General features: G+C 42.9%; 1 protein-coding gene across 37 annotated transcripts in view; it reads left to right on the top strand.

Moving 5' to 3' along the window:
• Positions 1-21,405, top strand: part of NRXN3 (neurexin 3) — a 997,539-nt gene that overhangs the window by 32,828 nt on the left and 943,306 nt on the right. For all 37 annotated transcript variants that reach the window (XR_003991147.1, XR_003991145.1, XR_003991143.1 and 34 more), the window contains exon 2: positions 18,711-19,982. Coding sequence is in view for 30 of the 37 variants with exons in the window: in XM_030484277.1 (XP_030340137.1) it covers positions 19,274-19,982 (709 nt within the window). In the remaining 7 variants the exon portion in view is untranslated. The remainder of the gene's footprint in view (positions 1-18,710; positions 19,983-21,405) is intronic.

The raw sequence follows: 21,405 nt of genomic DNA, 5'->3' as shown, positions 1-21,405 counted from the left end.
TAAAGGTCTTTTCCAACACAAATGACTCTATGATTCTATAATCCTATTGTGTGTGCATACCACCCTATAGTGTGATACTGTAAGAGAGAATTTAAATAACCAAAGTCAGGAAAATGAAAGTTTCTGTTCCTGTAACACTACCAAAATCTCTTCTCCATATGGTGTATTTAAGCCATAATTATGATAAAATCCACAGGAAAAAAGAAAATCTTACATTTGTACTTAGGGCTAAATCATGGTTATAGTGGGACCTAGATGTTCATAATCTCTGAATTTTACACAATTAAATAGTCAATGTAATAAATATGTTTGCATTGTATATGGCACAATTGTTAAAGAAGAGACCTGGAAGTCAAACATTACTTATAGCAGGCTGTAGTTGCATTTCTTAGTATTATGTTTAATGGTTTCCTTGTTAGAGTTTGAAACTTTGATGAATGCAGAGATGCCAGGACAGTATGACAGGAGTTTCATCCCTCAGTAAATATGAGATGATTTGTCTTTTATCCTTAACAAGGGAAGAGGGGCTCTTACAATAGAGGGTTCTCCAGTTGGGCAGACAAAAGTATATAGCAAGATCAAGTGGTTAGAAGCTGAAATATACAAATTTGGACTAGAAATAAGGTGCCTGTCTTTAACAGCTGTGATAATTAGGCCCTGAAAAATGTAATAGGAGTTGTTACTAGCTCTCCATTAATAGAAATCTTTAGAACAGGATTGGATTTTTTTAAATTTTTTTTTTACCCTGTTTCAAACAGAAATTAATTCAGAGAAGTTCTCAGGTCAGATGACCCCCAGGGAGGTTCTCTGGCTTCATAATCTGTGAATCGTCCATGAGTCATATTCCAGCCTTGGTTATACAAAATAGATTATCTTTGTGGTTGAGACACTGGGACTCACAAAAAGTGTCTGTGGCTCGCATTCCTGTCTATAAAATGGATGTAGTATATTTTTCCTCATATGGGTGTAGAGAATTGAGATGTTTCTGTGCAGAGAAGCTTGGGATCTATAGGGCTGTGTCCATTTGAGTCAAGATGGGTGTTTTGTTTTGTTTTTTTTTCTGCTTAGATGTTTGCAAGCAGGATTCAGAGACACTCATCTCTGGTGTTGAATAGTAACAGATCATCTGCCAGAAAGTCGTAGGGCAGAGGTAGATTGGATCACAGCATCTCTTGCTTACATATCTGGCATGTGTATGTGGTGCCAAGTGAGAGGATGACTCTGGCTGACACAACTGCTTTTTGATGCTTACTTTGTCTGGGAAGGCCTGTGTTCAGCAATGCCAGGCTGACTGCAAACAGAAATGTGTGTGTGGGGAAATCCCTCTGTTTCTGGATGTATTTTTCTAGATGATTCAAGCTCCTTACTTGCCAGTTCTGTGTTGTATCTGGAGCTATAATGGAAGCCAAGGATTGAAGTAGGTGGGAATGCTGGAGATGGTAGGTGATAAATGCACTGAAAGCTATTGATAATTTGTCTAATCAGTGCTACAGATCTTCACTACTGCCCTCTCTGTGGGAGATGGTATAGACACAGAAAGTCACCATGGCCCCTTAAGAATCCGTGCACACAGAATTCATGATCATTGACTCCCATGGCATAGGCACTGAAAAACTGCCAGAACATGGTAGGTCAGGGCTACTTTACATTTGTACCACATCACAGCCATGCGATTCCATGCACCTGCTGCCTGTGTAAGGGAAGTTCTTGGTCCCTTTTGGCCCTGGGGTTGCCCTTCCCAGCTGCATACTGCACACCACCCTTAGCCTGCCACTGTGCACCATCAGTTTTTCAGGAGCTAATTGGATAAACCCTACTCTAGAGCCCATTGAACTTGCCTGTAACAGCGCTTAATTAAAGTGCAGAAAGTTTGAAGAGATAGCAAGTTAAGGCTTAATGCAATAACGAAATGGCACTATTCCACCATCTGCTTCCTTCAAGATGCTAATTGCTTCCTCATATTTGTTTGTTTTAATTAGGAAAGAACCTTGATTAAAATGGAATGAGGAGGGGTAAGGGTAGAGGAATGGAGAGCAGGGAGGAGAGGAAAAGGAGAGTGCAGGAGAGGGAGAAAGGAACGGAAGATGAAGGTTTGACCATGCTGCTGAGCGCTGATCAGCAGCTCTAGACTAGCCAAGTAGGAATAAATATTTTGGCATTCATGGATACAGCTTGGACAAGCAGCATAGCATTGTGTCACTCAGAAACTCAGTCATAAAGGATGAAGGGAACAAGTGAAAAAAGCAAAAGCATTTTTCATGGAACAATCTTTCTTATAACTGCTTCTTACCCACTTCTGCAGAATCTTCTCTGATCGTGCACTGTGACTGTAGCGCTTTGCTTTTTCAGTCTTGAGTAATAACCCACATGGAAGAAAAGGTAACCAGACTTTCCCCATGTTCACTTCTTCTCCCTGGAACTACCATCCGTCTGCATTAAATTTATCTTGAAAAGACTTCAATTTCTTATTAGCAGCTCCAGGTAAAAGAATTTTCAAATGATTGATAACCATGTCTGCTTTAAGAATAATGTCAGCAATTTTCTGAATAGGTGACTGATAAAAGAAAACTTAAAAAAGAATTAAAAAACACACTGCCCCATATTCTTAAGTAGTGGCTTTGGCTGAAACGTCAGGGATAGGAGCTTGGAAACTTTTAATTGCATTCATCTGACTTCCCTTCGTCTCTTCCTTTTCTGTTTCTTTCTCCGTGTCTTTTTTCCCCTCTTCTCTTTCCCCTTTTTAACCCTCTTGAGAGTGAAGTCTGATTTCTCAAGCAGGTATAAATGTAATTAAAGTCAAACACAGCTCTTAAAAAAGGGAAGCATCTAATTTCTTTTCTGGGCCGTTGGTGTTGTGGGTAGATCTTGGTAATGGAAAAGCACCAACCTGGGAGCATGAAATGGGGATATTGGAGTCACTGAAATAATAAAATGCTTAATAGCATGATGAGTAAAAATGCTTGTTTTACAGGAGACTATATGCCTTGTGTTATTCTGGTTTTACCTCTTCTTCCCCTCCCTGCTTTCTGACAGAGGCTGTGGCTTTGACATACCCAAATCTACCGTCTCAGGGATTCTCACTCTTTTCTTTTATATGCCACTTAGGGTTTTTTTTTTTTAATATTTTTCACTAGTGGAAAGTAGTTCCATTCCCCTGTGGCAAATTGAAGAAATCTTGTGGTCAAAGAAAAATCTTAAATTTACTTAATCTCTTACCTAAAAATAGAAAAAAAAAAAAAAAAATCCCTAAGCCAAACCCCTCACATGATCAACCATGAATGGACTGGTGTTTTCTTTGATAACTGTGGAAAATGTGTATGCTTTACATTGCAGGCACTTCCCCTTAGCTTAGCTCCCACCTGTAGCACTGGCTACTTTGTTTTTTGCTGTTCTTAAATTTTATCAGTATGATAGCAGACTAGTCTGTGTATATATATAAACAATCATACAATATGTACAGGCAAATATCTTGTGGCTGGGAAGTTTAGTACAAGGATGGGATCATCTGTGGATCTCTGGTTCAAAATCAAGTGCTTTAGTTTTGTCCTTTAAATATAATGTAATTGTTCCCTTGGGAAGGATAGAAGACTCACTGGATCAGTTTTAATCAATCACATTGCTCTTGAATACCTCTTGAATACCTCTGATATACAAGCTATAAAAGAACCAAAGAAGAACACAGGTTAGTAGGGACCTCAGATTGGTGTGCTGTGGTACCTTTGGGTTTCTGGGAAGTGGTGGAATCACTGTCCCTGGAAGTGTTCAGAAAACGTGTAGATGAAGCCTTCAGTGACATGGTTTAGTGGTGGTCTTGGCAGTCCTGGGGTAAAGGTTGGACTTGATAATCTTAAAGGTGTTTTCCCACCTAGTTGATTCTATGATTCTATTCTATTTCAACATCTGTTCCTAAATTAATTTGGTTTCTTTTTTGCATTATGAACCCCATCCAGATCCGAACTCAATGTAATACAGTTAGCTTCATGCAATTCTGGTCATCCCACCTAGTAGATGTATGGAAAAAATTCACCAGACCCTCAGTGATATCTCTGGGAAGAGATGTGGAAGGACTGGGATCCTCAGCTTGTGAGAAGAGGACTGGGACAGGGAGTGTGTAAAAGCCACAGTGGTCTGGAGAAGGGGGATGTGGCCTCCAGTTCCCGGATTACAGCCAAGGCTGAAGTGGAAAGGAGAGGGGTGGCTTTACTAAAAGTGTGTGAATGTGTGCTCAGGTGTTGAGAAGCAGGATGTAAAATGGCTGAGCAGGAGGCAGAATTCCACTCTGGCAGTGGACAGTATGAGGTGGCATTGGAGCAAGAATCTGGTGAGGGAGAAAGGAGGGAGCACACACCAGCCCTTCTTAATGCAAAATTGCTGCAGTAAAGACAGGCTGCTTTCAATGTGCACAGTGTGAAAGTACTGAAAGAGGAGGTACACTGGCTGGGGTGGCTAGAGTCATCAGCATCTAGCTGGTGTCTTGAAAGAACTTTCCACAGGAGAATTTTTTTCAGGCTGGTGTTATGGAGTCTGTTGGGGATGAATGTCTGGAGCGGAAGATGTCCCTGTGGGTTTTGGGATTCTTAGCTTTTATAGGTATGAAGATTAAGAGAAATTTGTTCTTGAAGTCTGTGAAGTGGGTTTGTGTGTCTTCCCCCCGCTCTCCCCCCAGGAGGGCTGCTTAAGTCTTTTTTTGACTTTATTACTATTACCTACCTAAACAACAAATACTCTGCTGAGCACCACTATTGCCTTCTGACTCTGCTCAATCATTCACTCATGCCTCTGTGGTACTGTTACCTCAGACTTTCTTTTAATCATCCTGAAACAGCCTGCAGTTCTGTGGTTTAAAATCAACTAGTTGTGTAGTGAATGGCAGGTGTAGTTTGGTACAGTTGCAATCTTAGTCTTTCCCACTAGTCAGAAAAAGCTATTGGGAATGGGTATTTTAGGAGGTATATTTTGAATGCCTCTAATTCTGCTGCCCTGGATGAGCAGTGTGTGTCATAGTGAAGCTGTACAGGATTCTCTTGGGAGACATCTGACAGAGAGCCAACAGTGAGCTGTAGTCCAAGACAACAGACTGGCTTGGTGCTGCGGAGTAACTGTATACTTTTATTGACATGTATTTTTTAACAGGTGACTACTTCTAGCCTGTATTTGTGAGGTAATCGGAAGACCACAGTAGACTGATGGGTTTTACATATCTTTTCCTCTTTTCATTAAATTCTGTAGGAAATCTTACCTTAGGGATTCTGCAAAAGCAGTTTAGAATGATGTACTTCTTCCCTTTCCTGTACATTGTGGACACGGTTTACTTTTTGCAGTAGTACACATTGCACATGTTTGAAAACCAGCTGCTTTGAAAGCAGCTTTTCTTTTCTTTTCTTTTCTTTTCTTTTCTTTTCTTTTCTTTTCTTTTCTTTTCTTTTCTTTTCTTTTCTTTTCTTTTCTTTTCTTTTCTTTTCTTTTCTTTTCTTTCTTTTCTTTCTTTTCTTTTCTTTCTTTTCTTTCTTTCTTTCTTTCTTTCTTTCTTTCTCTTTCTTTCTTTCTTTCTTTCTTTCTTTCTTTCTTTCTTTCTTTCTTTCTTTCTTTCTTTCTTTCTTTTCTTTTCTTTTCTTTTCTTTTCTTTTCTTTTCTTTTCTTTCTTTTCTTTTCTTTTCTTTTCTTTCTCTTTTCTTTTTCTTTTCTTCTTTCTTTTCTTTTCTTTTCCTTTTCTTTTTCTTTTCTTTTCTTTTCTTTTCTCCTTTCCTTTCCTTTCCTTTCCTTTCCTTTCCTTTCCTTTCCTTTCCTTTCCTTTCCTTTCCTTTCCTTTCCTTTCCTTTCCTTTCCTTTCCTTTCCTTTCCTTTCCTTTCCTTTCCTTTCCTTTCCTTTCCTTTCTTTCCTTTCCTTTCCTTTCTTTTTTTAAAAAAACCTCCAATGTTTGTAATGAAACATAGCTAAATCCATGTATTTTCTTATAAGGCTAACTTAAATATACAGGCATGTGCTTTGTAGCTTTTTTCCCTTTATTTAGTTCTTAATTAAATGCATAGAGGTATTTTCTCCAGTCAGACGCATGTCTTTTTAACTTCCCCTTATTTTTTACTTTTGAGAGAAAAAGTCAGTTTTTCTTCCAGAAAAGTGGAGGAACATTGGTCTGTAAAGCAAGTTTAAACAGTTGTACTTAGCTGATCCTTGGTGTTAGGCAGTGTTTAGGTGTTTTAGATGATCACTGGTGAAAAATGGAGTTAAATGCACCTATTTTTTCCCCACGTGGTTGAGTGCCTGTTTTTGGATCCCCAGAGACAAGTTCTCCCTTTGTGGGGTTTAGGGAAAAAGAAGGGTTGCACATCCTCTGGCTGAGCAGTGCGTAGACCATGGGCCGTGATTCCTATTTAAAACAGAGAGTGTCCGATGTACAGATTCACTTGATTTGTATTTAAATGGGGAAGGTGAGTGCCCCGGTTACCCATGTTGTATCACAGCAGGGAGGTATCATATGGCCGGGCATGGCAGTCCCAGGAGGTGCAAACCATGTCAGCTCTCCACCACTGGTGCCGAGGAGCTCGGGGAATCTGCTGTGCTGTGAGAAGCTGTCTTGTGCTGGTGGAATGAGAGGGCAGCTTAAGGTGAGTCAGGAGTTGAGGCAGATGAAGGCTTCTCCTCTCCCTGCCATCACCCTGCCTTTCTCCCTGCCTGCTGAGTAAACCTGCACCTCTTTAGGCTGAGCCATCAGGAGTAACAAAAGAAAACTTGCTGTCTTTTATAGGTGCATCTTGCCTTGCTTGATTTGAAAGGGGGCTATTAATGTCATAAAGGAAAATAGGTTGCTCTTACCTTTGCTTGTCTTTTGAGTGGGTTGAGCACTTTACAGTCACTAATTAAACTTTACAATGTGGCTGCTGTGGTCCTAGCTATATTCCCTGACAGAGCATTTCGCCTAAGGCCACACAAACAGGTCATGAACGTTCCTCTTTTGACTCAATGCGTGTACCCTGACTGCTAAGACTATGAATGTTATTGCATGAGGAACGACTTAGCAGCAAAATATTGGCAGCCAATAACTAGGTACCATAGATAAAATGAGTTAAATTAATGTGTGATGAAGTTACATGGGGGAGAAGTTTGGCCTAGAATCTGGCAACTGGCAGGTTGCAGGAACCATCTGTTGCCTGTGATACCAAGTAATAATTTTCCGTAGTTACTTCTAAATCTCAGTTACTCAACACAATTTGGAAACAGAAGTTCTGCCAGGTTATTACGAGCACTTCAGGTATCTTTTAAGTGTTGATTAGAAAAGCTTTTCCCTCTGTTTCTCCCAGACTTATTTTTGTACTCATGACAGGTGTGGGGTGGGAGACTGGAGTGCTCAGTCTACCCAGGAATGAGTGCTCTCACTAGTGATTTTTTTTTTCCCACCCATATGTTTTAGCTATATCCTAGGCAGAGTGTCTCCTCAGATGGAGAGAGGAGTTTTACTTGTTCCTTTCTTGCTTGCCTTACTGGTGGACGGTAGAAGTATTGTTGCTCCTGCAGAGGACGTTTGTGGTGGTTAATTTAGAAACTGGGGCTAATCCTGCAGCTTTTCTCATTGGCTTCCAGTGTGCTATCAGCTAGCAAAAGCTTTATGTGGAAAAAAAGAGATGAAAACTGGTGCCAAAGAATAGCGAGAGCCATCACTGCCTCATCACCTATCTCTGGAGCTATGCAGATCTCCCCAGCCAGACGCTAAGCTGAGCGCAGGGCCTGGTAAGAAGGGGAAAAAGTGGGGGCTGTTAGCAAGAACTGCTCATAATGTTTTTGTTAAAATAATGGCTTTTCAGACTGTGAAAACAATGTTAGCAGAAAGGATGTATTATTCAAAATGTTCAGATTCTTTTGTTGAAAGGGAGGGAAATACATTTAAAATTGATTTGAAATGAAAAGTTATGCAATTGCTAGGAATGAAGCTATTTATATAGCAGTCTGTTTTCCCACTTTTCCTATTCTATGCTCCTTTCCCAGAAGAAATAAAAAGAAACAACAAATAATGACTGGAAGTTACTATAATGAAAGCCAGGTAAATTAAAATGTTTCATTTCTAAATCCAGAAAATTCAATGAAAATGCTGCAATATAATAAATGTTTTTTTGTTTTCCCTAGGGCTTTCGTAGCAAACAGTTGTTCTTTGTCAGCTGTATTGCTAAGTGTACAGAGATTCATATTTAGTACGGCAAAGCGCAGAATATGTCCCGTGCAGATATTGTGCAGAGATATTCCTTGACCCACTATTGCACCTGTACTTTGAGAGATTCTGTCCTGAGGAGCTGCAGGAATTCAAGTCTTTTCCTCACTCTCTTTTTTTTGGGTTTTTTTTTTTTTTTCCTTTCCTATTTTTAAAATATGTGAGTTTGAATCCTGACTTGAGCAGGTCGAGTTGGGATTTTGAATTCGCAGCCCAGTCACTCAGAATGTCAATTGTCTTCCAGGGCACTGCACTGTGAGTCCCAAGGCTGGAAGCTCTTTAAAAGACCATTTGACTTTTAAAGGAACACTTGCAGGAGAATATATATCTTTTAGCTCTTTCTAAATCTACCAAGTGTGATTGATTTATCAATATGTAGCAACTAATGCTTAAATAAAGAGACATGTCTTCACCAGTGGTGTTGAAATGCTCCATTAGAAAATTTGAAATAATTTCTAAAGGCATTAACTTCCATAATGTTGCTAGTTAGCTATTCCCCCCACCCTTGGCTCACATGAGGTATTAAGCTGGCTGACAGGCTTTGCTTAGATCTGTGGCCCTGGCACGCTGCTGCCTAGTTTGGGGTTTTCAGGAATGAGATTTAATACGGGGAGAGAATAGAAGAGTGCTGGTGCACTATACCCTGTCTGTTTCTCAGGCGGTGAAGGATTATTCCCTGCTACACTGTTTCCCAGTGTTTTTATCCAGCTTCATTTTAAAATGAATAAGGCAATTATCTGCCCCCCCCCCCCCCTTCCTGCAGTCAATTCCAAGTACTTCTGGCAGCCCAGGATGCGCTCTCTGGACTTCCTGTTTTAGCTAAATTCTGCGGTTTTGTCACCCCATGTGTACAGTGGTTCCTCTTAAGCTTTGGTGCATGTGCTCTGTCCCTGCATTTTTAGCTACTTGTGTTTTACTTACTCCAGGAAATGTCATTACCTCATCATTAGGTGGTCCACTGAAATAAACAGATGAATCCTTTATACTTGAATTTTGTAAAATTATTTTTGTTTTACACATATTAATTTATTTCCTCCCCCCTACATTTCACAGTAGCAAATCTCTGAGGAAAAAGCATAACTAGAGAGAAAACTCGTAGGTCAAAATAGTGAAGCACAGAAATGCAATCCACGAAGATGTACTGGGCTCTTGGGCTCACAGGGCTCTTAAGCCTAAATTTGTCTGATCAACAGTCTTCCTTTCAAAAGAGATTCTACCATTAAGTACTGTATTTCTGCTTTGAGGGTCCCTAGGGCTTGGAGCCTTTGTAGCCCTTACCAGAGTTGTCTCAGTCCTTGGTTGTGAGGCCACTGCTGCAACAGAGCGGCAGGTTTGTTATTCCAGCCTTGCCTGCAGGCTGTCTGGGTTAGACAGAGGTTTGCTTGGTGCACGCTGACAGGTCACCATGTAATGCTGCAGGCACAGGCTAGGCTGCAATGACTCCTTGCAAGTACAGCATGCCTAGCATATTTCTTACCTGTCCCATAATTGCTGGTTAGTTTAGAAACTGGCGCCTGTCGTGCAAAGCTACAAGCCCTTTCCTTGATGATCTGGAAAGTTTTCAATATCCTGAGCCATTTAAAGTATTATCCTTTTCCAGCCAAGACACTGATGCTTAAAGATTTTTGCTAGCAGTCTATCTTGGCAAAGGTTTCCACTTCCCTTCCCCAGCATGCTAGAAATGAGAAACCTATCTATGCATAACTTCTTGTCACGTCCCCCCAATAACCCTTAGGTAGAAGTGCGGAGGGGAATGGGTTGGAGTGAATTTTGGCAGGAATTTTGTATATCAGAAGATGAAAATAGCAGAGAGCTGGAAGAATGCTGTGATTTCCCATGGCAGGGGATTCCCAGCCTGCTGTTGTGCATACACCCACAAAAGGCAACATGTTTCTGGAGCTAGTGGTAAGGGAGGAATGTGGTTCAGAAAGCGGGCACCTAATCTCACAGTGGCTGTAGACTTTTAGAGTGCTTATGAGGTTGCCGATGTCTTTGCTCCCTCGTGCTGGTCAGCATCAGTCACTGCGAGAGTCGCTGTGTGAATGTGGATCCCTTACAGTTCAATTCTGATGTTTAACTGGCCTCGCTGAAAGGCATTCCCATTTGGTCCGTAAGCAGAGCGTCAGCTATCTAAGGAGTTTGGGAACTGAGCTGAGCATTCCCTGCACTGTGGATGGCTTATCACACCTGTTTGCTAGGTTTGGGTGTTCGTGTTTGCTTTTTGGGAGGCTGAGTAGAAATTTTTGCATGAGATCATGTAGTTGCAATAAAACATGGAAGTGCCACATGGTACATAATGGAAGAATCCACATTTCCAGATGTCCATGGGCCCTTTATTTCTTTTTTAAGTGGATGCTGCTTATCTTCCCATGAGCCAGCAGGCTGTAGGGAATGACCTGAATTAATTACTGGCCATACTAATGACAGGGAAGTCCGGCCAGGTGCAGTGTCCCCCTCTGTGCATGTTATGTTTTTAGTAAAATAGCCAAACTGGTTGCATCGGCCTCCCCTCTCCTGTCATATCACTGTCATGACAGTTAAAAATGTGCAAACTTCTCTGACTTACTAGGTATCAGGTTCAGGGGTGTAAAAATGTGTTGAACAAAGTGCAAATTGACTGTGATCTGTGAAGGGAGGAATGAGTTTAACCTTTGTTCTTATTCTTTCTGATAGTCACTTTATGCATTCGTTCTTCCGTTTTATTTTTTTATTGAGGAACTAGTCTATGCCATCTGGAATGTAGAGTCATTTTAGTGCTAGCTTAAGTACAGAAAATCACAATTATTAACGTGTACGTGCGCAATGCCTTGGAGCTCTGTTCTTGGCTGTCTTCTGCTAGATTCTGTCAAACAGGAGAGAAAGTGTTCTTGCTCATGAAGAACTTAAAAAATGCATATGAAAGGATGAAGCAGATGGATAGACAGACAGCTAGGAAGAGCAAGGTGTTACTGGTTAGTGTGCCAGCCATTAGTTTTATTTTGTTGTTGCTTTTTATGCTCTGTACCTTTTCCTAATGTAGCTGATAAAGCAGTGCAACGGTGACTTTTTTTCCTCTTCTTGCTTTAAAGTTGGTAGCCCCCCACACCCCAACTATGTCTCTCCTTTGAGGAGTGTCTAATACCAGCCTGTGTCTGCAGTATCAAATGTTTTGGGGGAAAAGTAAATCCATTCTACACCGTTAGTCTTAGAAAGATCTTCTTGGAAGCAGCCTCATTCTCAGGCATCGATGACATGCTCAAACTTCACTTTTCAGTAACAATAAGCACACTTTCAGGAGACTTGATTTTTATTAAAATGGAAATACAATGTAGGTGTCAGATATGCGATCCAGAAGAAGTTTTGCCATTTATCAGTAATGCCAGCACTGTGAATTCACAGAATTCCCTGCTAACATTCCCCGCTGTGATGTGTGCAGCTCCTGGTTTCGCATCTGATGTATTAGGATCCGGTAGAATAAACAACACTACAGATCTGTCCAGGCTTCTTGGTGGCAGAAAGGAGAAGATGCGGGGGACGGAGGCAGACCGACTACAGAAGGAGTAAAATAAATGATAATGATTCAGACCTCTCCAACTGTTGAACTTCAAAGTGTTTAGAAAGCCAGGTATTCTTTGTTCTCTTTTAACGATGGTGGAATTGAGGGAAGGACAGTGTTCCCAGTGCAGCTGCCATGGGAATTACAATAAAGGCTGTTGAGTTTTGCAGAAATCACTCTCCTGGTTAGTACCAGCTCAGAGATGGGGGAGTCTGGTTTCTTCCGCGTGGCAGTACAGAGCAATAACTGCTCAGCTGCTGCCAACGCTTCCTTTTAGCTAGTCCTTGTTAGTGGAGAGTTTGTGGTAATGGGAGTAATTAGCACACTGGGAGTCATTTCTGTGTCCTGGAAGGGAACAGAAAGCCATCAGAGCAGCCCCAGACATGATTGCTCTGCAGGGTTATTTTCTCTCTCTCTTTCTTTCTTTCCCATTGTGCTTGGGTTTTGATTTTTCTGCTTTGTGTTAAGAAAGCTGGAGAGCTGAAATGGTCTGTAAATTGCAGTCATGCTGAGCTTGGGCTAGGTAGGCTAGTTAAAGGTCACTCTTGTGGACTACATGGCCTCCTCTAGTGGGGTGGGGAGGGTGTTTAAGAAAGGAGTCACACTGTCACTTGTGGCTTCTTTAACCCTTCTTCTTCCAGTGTAGATTTGAAGAGCTCTGGTTCTGAATTAAGTTTGTTTAAATAGGCCCAGGAGGTGAGAACCTTGAAGAGTGATTCATGATAAAAACTCTTCCAGCAACCAGATGGCTTCCCACTATAATAGCTCTGAAGCGTGAGGCTGTGCTGCCATGGTCCTATGCCTGTTGTTGAACTCAGCACATTACTCGCTTGCTCATACTTCTTCTGAGGCTGCTGGTGGCATTTCAGCTGTGTCTTGCGGGTGCATGTGAGCTCAGCTACCCCAAACATTAAGTACCTAGTTTGGATATTACAATGTTTCTGGGGGTGAGCTACAAGAGTAGGCTTGTCATAACCAGTCATTCTTACCCTTCCCAGGTGAGAACTGGGGACAGGGAGAAGGGCAATGGGTTTAACCTGTGTGGTTGCAAACCATGTGCCCAGGTACCAGGAAACCTATGGATAGCGACTGACAGTGTATGCATGTGCGTGTGTGTATATCCTAATCCACTACAGGGGACCAAAGACAAAGTAATTCTATCTTTTTAGTCTTGCTTTTTTATTTTTCTTTGAAGAGGACCCTAGACCTCCTTTTCTTCCTTTTTGCTTTGATACAGGTTTTTTGCCACTGTCTCCTAAGGGAGCTCTGTGCTGAGTTCAGATAAGGAGGACTAAGCAACTCCATAGCTGCTTTCAAAAATGGAAAAGCTAAGCCTGCAAGATATGTCAGTGGTGGGAAGAACCAGTGAACATAGGAGAATATGTTTTCTCTTTGGGCTTGGGGGTGGCAAAGGCACGTGTGGTTCTCGCAGTGGTGTTGGAGACTGGCATGAATACTCTATCCCTGGAAACCATCCAGAAGAGGTCACCAAGTGCTCTGTGTCACCTCCAATGCCCAGTTTTAAGATGCTGGTCTTCATGCCCATACATGTCTCTACATCCAAGATAAAGCCCTAAATCTCTCCTTTTTCTCTTCCACTTCTTTCACTGCAGCCAGTCATGTAAGTTGCTGCATCTCATGAACTTCTGCCAACTTCAGCAGGACCTGGGTGTGTTCAGCTCTTTGCAAGGCAAAGCCCCCATTTTCAATTGCACTTCCAACGTCTTCACTAAGGAGAGCCCATCTTGCCTTACCCCTGACTGCTTTACAGTGAGCAGTGTAGTGCCACCAAACTCTCCCTGGTAATAGAATCATGGAATAGCTGTCCACTTCTATCTTCAGCCTGGTTCTTTCAGCACAGCCCTACTGGCACCACCCCAGAGTCCTCTCCATTCCAGCAAGGGGATGATGCCAGCCTCCAGATATATAGCTGAGATGCAAATACTGCTAGAGGAATTAAGACCTAAATTAATCTATGTGGTTTTAAGTAGTGTCTTGAATTTCAAGCTCTCTGTGTCACCTCTCAGTTCTCTGTAAACATCTCCATGCATCCTTGCTGAGGAGGCTGTGTGATGGGAGGATTTTTGTGTTCCTTTTTTTTCTGCAGTGACAGTAGCAATTTGCAGTTTTCACATCTGCTTTTTCATGAGAAGGGGTTTTTTTTGTTATTTCCCCCCACTTCTTTTTTGGCCACAATTCGTCTGGGGATAGACCAGGCAGAAAGATTTCTACATAAGAGGCAGGAGTCTCTGTGGAAACCCACACTCAAGGCATGAGCCAAGAGGAGTCCATTGCTCACTGAAGAACTGGATGAGTGAAGACAGGCTGCATAAATACTATTAATTCCCCATTTCTCTGCCACTGGCAAGTGTGGCTTTTAATATCAGTTATTGATTGTGAATCTCACTGGATCGTCTTGAGCAGCATATGTCATAGAGCTGTAGTGATCTGATTGCTGTGCTTTGGCCCAACTGTGGGAATACACACAGGTGCAGAGCCAAAGTAGGGTCCTACTTACCCCTACCTAAAACTCCTCTGCTTCATTAGAGCCTGGGGAATAAAGCAAACCATTGGATTTTGCTTTTTTGACAGTGAGGGCAGGGACAAGGGGGAATTCACAGGGGGTATAAATACATGTATCTTAGGTGACCAATGCATGTTTTTCCCTCTACATGAAGTATGGCACAACGAATAGTTTTGGTTGTGAAGGGGGTGACAAACTGGGCGGTCTTGTAAACCTCTCCCATCAGTGTGTCAGTGGGATTTTGTCCAGCATCCTTAAGTGGAATAACAAGATTTACACAGGTTTGCACTGGGCTGCAGTGGCAGGGGTTTGCAAGGGAAGCCAGCCTGTCCTTGGCTTCATCTAACTCTGTTATTGTTTCTGCACTAGGAATTGCTGAAAATTACACTTTCAAATACAAAAAAAGCCCATCCCCAAGCAATTAGCAGCTAGAGAGGGAAGTAGTGGAGGAGGGAGGGCAGAGAGTGACAAAGCCATGTCCTGCAACCTTTGTGTGCGGTTAGGTAAAGAAGCTGCGGAGCCGCACTGTGCCCAGCTTCTCACCCTCTTTCCTAAGCAGGTGTGTTGCAAGACATTTGCAAAGATATTAGCCCTGCATACAGAGTGTGCCAGTCAGTAATTATGGAAATTAGTTGGCAATTAGATAATGTCACTCATTCTCGGCATACAGCTGATAAGCAGTTGAGAGCCACTCCAAAGCGAGGGCGAGACCCTCTCTGTGGGCTGCTGAGCAGATGGTTCTGGCCTGGCGTTGATGGGCTACTCTCAAGTTTGGGAAGGTGTGGGGTTCTTAAGAGGCACTTGCCCACAGTAGTGCGGCAGGGCTGCCTCCCTTCTCAGGCTTGGGAAGTTGTGCAGCTCTGTCAGCCTTGTGAGTGGGACTTTGAATAGTGCAAGTGGGTGTGTTTCCTACAGTGGGTTTTGTGTGTGTGAGATGCTGAGCCGTCTGTTCAGTGTGCAGGTTCCTCACTGGCTCAGCTCTCCGGCGGCAAGGGAGGTGGTACAGGCTGCTAGAGGTGCAGTGGAGATAACTCGCTGGCACTCTCATTCCTTCAGGGTAGCAAGCATTTAAAATGCTCTGCAAAGACCTTGCCTAGGGGTTTATTGAAGGGCTGGTCACAGCAGACTGGCTGTCTTGTTTTGTGCTGCTAAATCACATTAAGCCAAAAATATAACATAGAAAATGTTTGTTATCTTGATTTTCCATGTGAGCAATAGGTGGAATTGGAACAGGGGTGTTGCTAATTCATGACTGGGATAGGTGGTGTCCATCACAAAATCTTTTTTTGTCAGATGTGATTATGCTGTGACATAGTTTGAGATTTCTGAGGGATGAAATATATAAGAAAATACTATGGGATTCTATAGTTATTGTCCCAAACGGTAATGTATTGCTATGGTAGCAGTGTGCTGTATGAGGCTGCTAGGGTAGTACTTATGCTAAAAATAAAATGATAAGAGCAGAAAATTATTAATTCTCAGTGTGTTTTGGATTGTTGTGGGAAATAGGTGAGGCACAGATTTGTTGTGTCAGGATTTACTCTCTCAAGGTTAGGATTCACATCCTGGCCACTGCTGAAAAGGACACTGGGTCTCCTGGGTGAGGTTTGCTCTCACAGGCTGAACTGCGCGAGGCACAAAACTGGAAGCACTGTGGGTTAGCACTGACGGGTGCTGACAGCGTTCTGGAGGAGCCTCAGATGGCCCCAGCCTGCTAGCAGCTGGGTGCAGGCAGCCTTCCCAAAACCTGAGCTGCGGCGTCTAAGAGGCAATGAAGCACCCAGAAGTGACACCTTTCTTTCATGTTTTTTTGTGTTGTCTTCCTCTTCTGAAACAGAATAGGCACTGTCTTCTTTCAAAGAGCTAGAAAGGGATTACCTTGGCTTCTTTCAATCAAAACAGATAGAGTGGGATTGCCTTGGCTTCCCTCAGTCAACAATGCTATTCCTGTTTAACCATTTCCTCTGGTTTCCCCTGTTAACTGTGGCCTTTGTTCTCTCCTAATGAACATGTATCAATGTTACAGAAATCTGTACCACAGATGTAGCCTGCTCCCTTTACTGTGCGTTTGAAATATCCCAAGGATTGAAGCGACCCATGGAGACTGGGATTTCTTTGTGTGTGTAAAGAAAGGGTTTCAGCAGCCTGGGGCTGGAAGAGGTTGGTGGGCTTTTCAGACAGGTGATTCGGCTGGACATGGACATAGGCATCTCTATGTTTATCTGTGGAGTGTTCACACCTGCTGCTGTGATTTACAGCATCTCTCACTGATTTTCAAAGAGTTAGTCTTCTAAAACAGGGAGAGAAGAGTAGTAAGGCTGAGGGCTACTTCTGGTGCAGCTGGTGCAACCCACCCTGCCCAGGAGAATTGAAAATTGGGGTGAGAGCCCCTCTGCACTGGGATCTTTGTGGGTGGTTGGTGCCATGCTGGGCTGGCTTTCCTCCCCAGCTCAGGCTGAGCACAGAGCTGATAAGCAGTGAGTTTTGCTACGGTGGTGGTAAATGTTCCAGGGAACTGTGAGCAGCTTGGAGCACATCACTGGCTAATTTACACACATTATTATATTCCTATTCCCATCTCATCAGTAATTCCAGGCTTGGGTCATCACTTTCTCTCTTACCTCCCTCTCACTCTATTCTCCTTCTCCATAAATCATGGCTATTTTAGTGGAGCCACTAGGGAGCACAGAGGAGAAAGGTAAATGGACAAGAGCCACATAATTTTTTTTCCCAGTTGTTTTTCCAGAGCCACCCCCCTCCCCCCTGAACTGAGCCAACATTGTGATTATTGGGAAGACAGATGATTTGAGCATTTGGATCTGTGTATTTTTTCATTTTACACCTCTCCTAACACTTCCTTTTTCCTCCTTCCATTCTCCTGAGCCAAGCTGTTAATAATTAAAAGGAATTATCTTCCCTCTGGTTTTGACTTGATTTTATTTGTGTTTATAGCAGTTTAGCTAACACGCTTCACTCAGGCAGCTGCAGGGAACAGGCCTGGTTTCCACTGGGCACTGAAAGCTCACGTTTCTCTCCAACTTGCGGGTTTTCTTTTAGTTGACCCCTTTTGTTTTCTAAATGACTTATTTTTCATGCTGGCTAAATTTGCCAGACTGACAGCTCTGAAGACTTACGGCTTCTGCAGATCCCTGGAGCAGATGAGGCTGTGACTGTGTGAGCTCTCCCCTCTCTTTGCTAGTGATTGTCCTCCAGCTCGTACTCTGCCCTTACCAAACAGAAAGTTTTCTATTGTGTCCATTTCTAAAGTGTCCATGGGCCTTCTGCTTCAGAGCAAGGTGGGTGGTGGGATTGAAAGGCATCTGCTGGGAGCAACAGTAGATCCAGAAGCTCTTACTGTCCACAGGAAAAAACACATTTCCCAAGCAAATACTGTCTCACAATGTTTGTGATCTCATTTGTGAAATCTGTGTTCATGCTGGCTTCTTGGAGGTTGAAGGCCTTGATTCTCATCACTGCCTTTCCTGCTTTGTATCTGTGCTAATGTTAGCCATTCCCGGAGCTGTTCTCTGTGAACAAGCACCTGTGTTAATAGAAAACTTACTTTCTTTTTAAGCAGGATTTTCAAAGAGTGAGCCTAGCTTTGTGCTGACTTTACTTGTCATCTTAAAACATCCTCCTACCCCAGGCATACAGTCACCCACGTGCAAATAGGCAGAAGGGAATTAAATCGCAGTGTTAACAGGTCTAACTCCTGCTCACTGAATGCAGTTGGAATTGCTCACTGTTAGCTAGGGGTGAATTTGGCCTTTCTGCCAAACCACTAGACCAGGGTAAGTGATTAAGTGCTTAGATAGTTCTTATCATCTAAGATACAGCTTTCGTATCATTTAAGCTGCAGGTTGCCATATATCATTTGCATAGCACATGTTTCCAGGTTGCAAAGGTCCCTGTTAGAGTCTATGAAGTGTGCAAGACATGTAAAATAAAAGCAGCTATCGCATGATAGACTGACTGCAGGGTTGTCTTCTCTAATGTTTGCTTGATAGTATGATGAAAACAGTGGAATGAGAAGTTTGGATAAGGTCTTCTTTTGCCCTATATCAACTTCTAAACTCTAAGGATCTCTGGTCTTTGCCCTAAGCATTTTCTGTGAGAGGTAATTGCTACTGGGGAAGCTTCAGCACCATTTCTCTCAGTAAAGTCAATGAGATTGTATCTATCAAAGGATTTAAATAATTTGATGTATTTTTACATTCTGAATGTTGTGATGTGTGCAGATCACTTGGTGAATTCTCTATTTGGTCCTCTTGATGACATAGATGTCCTTGCTGCTTTGGAGGACTGTATAGCCAGCTGCAGGCAGGCAGAAGTGGCCAGATATCAAGAAATGTATATGAGTTACTGGGCAAGATGTTAATAGGCTTCATAGTAAAGATATGATGAGTAGTCAGACTAACTTTTTCCTTTCTTTTTTCCTCTTGACCCACAGGTCCTGCAAGCTTTGTGAGTGCCAAGCAGTGAATTATGGGTTGGGTAGCCACCAGTGCATCATGAAGATTGACTTTATTTTTGCCCTCTCAAGGATCACGTGCTTTATGAATTCACTCTCTCCTCCATCTCACTGCCACCTCCATCAATATTGTCAACACTTCTAGGAAACCAGAATTTGGGGCTTGGGCTTCAGCTCTGCCTTTCCTTCCTCCCTGAAACAACCAGTGTCACCTTTGTATTCTACCAAAACCAATCACTGTGGGTTATTTTGCCCTTCGCGAAAGTACGCTGGCTGGAGAAGTCACTTCATATACCCTGTACTTCTGAGATAAAAGCCTCTGGATCCTAAAGGATAATTGAGATCTTTCCTTGGGGAGGAGACATTTCCTCTTGGTCACCTGCAGTTGCTATCTCACTTTTCACTTACTCTTCCTCTCCCTGTCAGTCTCTGTGCTCTCCTCCTCTTCCCATTGGATTTAGCATTTGGTGTTGACTGTTGGAGTTCTCCACCCAGGAGTGGATCTTCTTTTTTCTCCTAGAGAAGAGCAGATTATTGAAACAATGGGCTTCACTCTGCCCTCCGCCTGCTTCACCTTGAAGGTGAGTTTGCTGCTGGGCTCCTTGCTGGGTCTCTGTTTGGGTCTGGAGTTCATGGGCATCCCCAACCAGTGGGCCCGCTACCTCCGCTGGGATGCCAGCACTAGGAGTGAACTCAGCTTCCAGTTCAAGACCAATGTCTCTGCTGGGCTGCTCCTCTACTTTGATGATGGTGGTGTCTGTGACTTCCTCTGTCTGTCCCTTGTTGATGGGCGCATCCAGCTCCAGTTCAGTGTGGACTGTGCGGAGACTACAGTTATCACGGACAAACAGGTCAACGACAGCAACTGGCACTTCCTGATGGTCAGCCGCAATCACCTTCGGACGGTCCTAGTGCTGGATGGTGAAGCCAAGCCGGGCGAGGTGCGTCCACAACGCCAGTATATGAATATCGTCAGCGACCTCTTTGTTGGTGGAGTCCCATTGGACATCCGTCCTGCTGCCTTGACCCTTGACGGTGTTCTGGGTGAGCCTCCGTTTCAAGGATTTATCCTGGATCTGAAATACGGCAACTCTGAGCCACAGCTCCTGGGCAGTCAAGGGGTCCGGCTGGAAATGGAAGGGCTTTGCGCAGAAAACCCCTGTGAAAATGGTGGCACTTGCTTCCTTCTGGATGGTGAGCCACACTGTGACTGCTCAGCCACCGGGTATGCTGGCAAGCTGTGTTCTGAAGGTAAGGGAATACTTCCCTACTTCCCATTGATCTTTACTTAATCCAAAGAGTTAATTTGTCACTTACCGGGGCTGTGACTGAGTTCTTATCCCTGTTGGTGGCTATCAGAGGAATTAAAGCTCCACTGTTCTTTTACCAGCTGAAAGTAGTGCAATGGGAGTAGAGGAGAGCATGAGCAATTGCAAAAAGTGCCTTTCTGAAAGAATGCTGCATTTTTAGCGTGGTCAGATTTTCATCAGCCACTTATTAATAAGGGTAAAGAACATAAATTGGTATAGAAGTACCCTAGGCTGGTGTTGATAAAGGCAGCTCTAAGAAGTTATCTTAGCTGTCTGGGTGAATTCCACTACCCTGTGTTCCTGAAAACTGAGTGATGTGTTTGTAAACGGGAGCCATGTATGTATGGCTAACATGATTGACAGGACATTGCAAAAATTACTTGCATACTAATCACTTAGTAGCACCTTGATTGTTTTAGCATCCTTGATTAAATTGCTTTGGGACCTGCTGAATGGTCTTATTTAGTATTGCAAAGCGAAGAGTGATTTGAGTGTTTCTACATTGGTTCATATTCTCTTTCAAAATTTGAGTCCAGAAGTTTTAAATTCTACAAACCACATGATGAAAAGTATTTCAGGGTTTTTTACGTGGTCTTTAGCAGTATAACGGTAATTAACTCTGCATGTGCAAAAGACTTAAATTAAGTCAACTGGTAATCCCAGTGCGAATTTGAGAATCTCATCATAGCATTTCTTATGGCATTTAGGTTTAAACACAACGGTATGAGCTTAAGCCAAAGATGAAACCTGGACAAGAAGCGTCTAATCTCACACCAATCAGGTCCAAATCTGTAATGAGCCAGAACTATTTTCTGTGCTTGAACCACGAGTTATGTGGAGCTGGAGACACTGCTGGGTGTGAACAGGCACTTGAATAGCTGGGCCACCCATTCCGATACTTATACGCTTACAGAATTAACTCACCTTATGTGTAAATGCCAGTTTGGGGTGATGGAAGATTGCAAGAGCCACACAGGCATGTGGACCTTGAAACATAAGGACATAAGCCTATTTGTACTGCTGGGCTAATGGATCCAGACTCCATGGGGAGCTGCTCAAGACATGAACAGCATATGGTTTTCATGTTTTTCAGTGAATGTCTTGAGAAAATATTGTAAGTGAGCGAGGCTTCCATGTGCCTGTGGGGCAATTGTGAGAGCTCTAACCAGGGCTCGGGTGGTGGAATTTCAGCATTTCCTGGGTGGGTGGAGCAATATGAAATCCATCTTCTAATAAATCCAGGGATATTTCGTTTGTAGACATCACAGATCAAGCAGTGCTATTGTTACTTTTTGAAGCCATGCGTCACCACTGCTGTTAGTTTCCTATAGTGATTCATCAGTTTCCAGCCCAACCTTCTATTA

The sequence above is a fragment of the Strigops habroptila genome, chromosome 4 (assembly GCF_004027225.2).
Source record: "Strigops habroptila isolate Jane chromosome 4, bStrHab1.2.pri, whole genome shotgun sequence".
NCBI classification, from domain to species: Eukaryota; Metazoa; Chordata; class Aves; order Psittaciformes; family Psittacidae; genus Strigops; species Strigops habroptila.
Note: the sequence above shows the minus strand (reverse complement) of the source record. Positions and strands in the feature narration are given on the sequence as shown.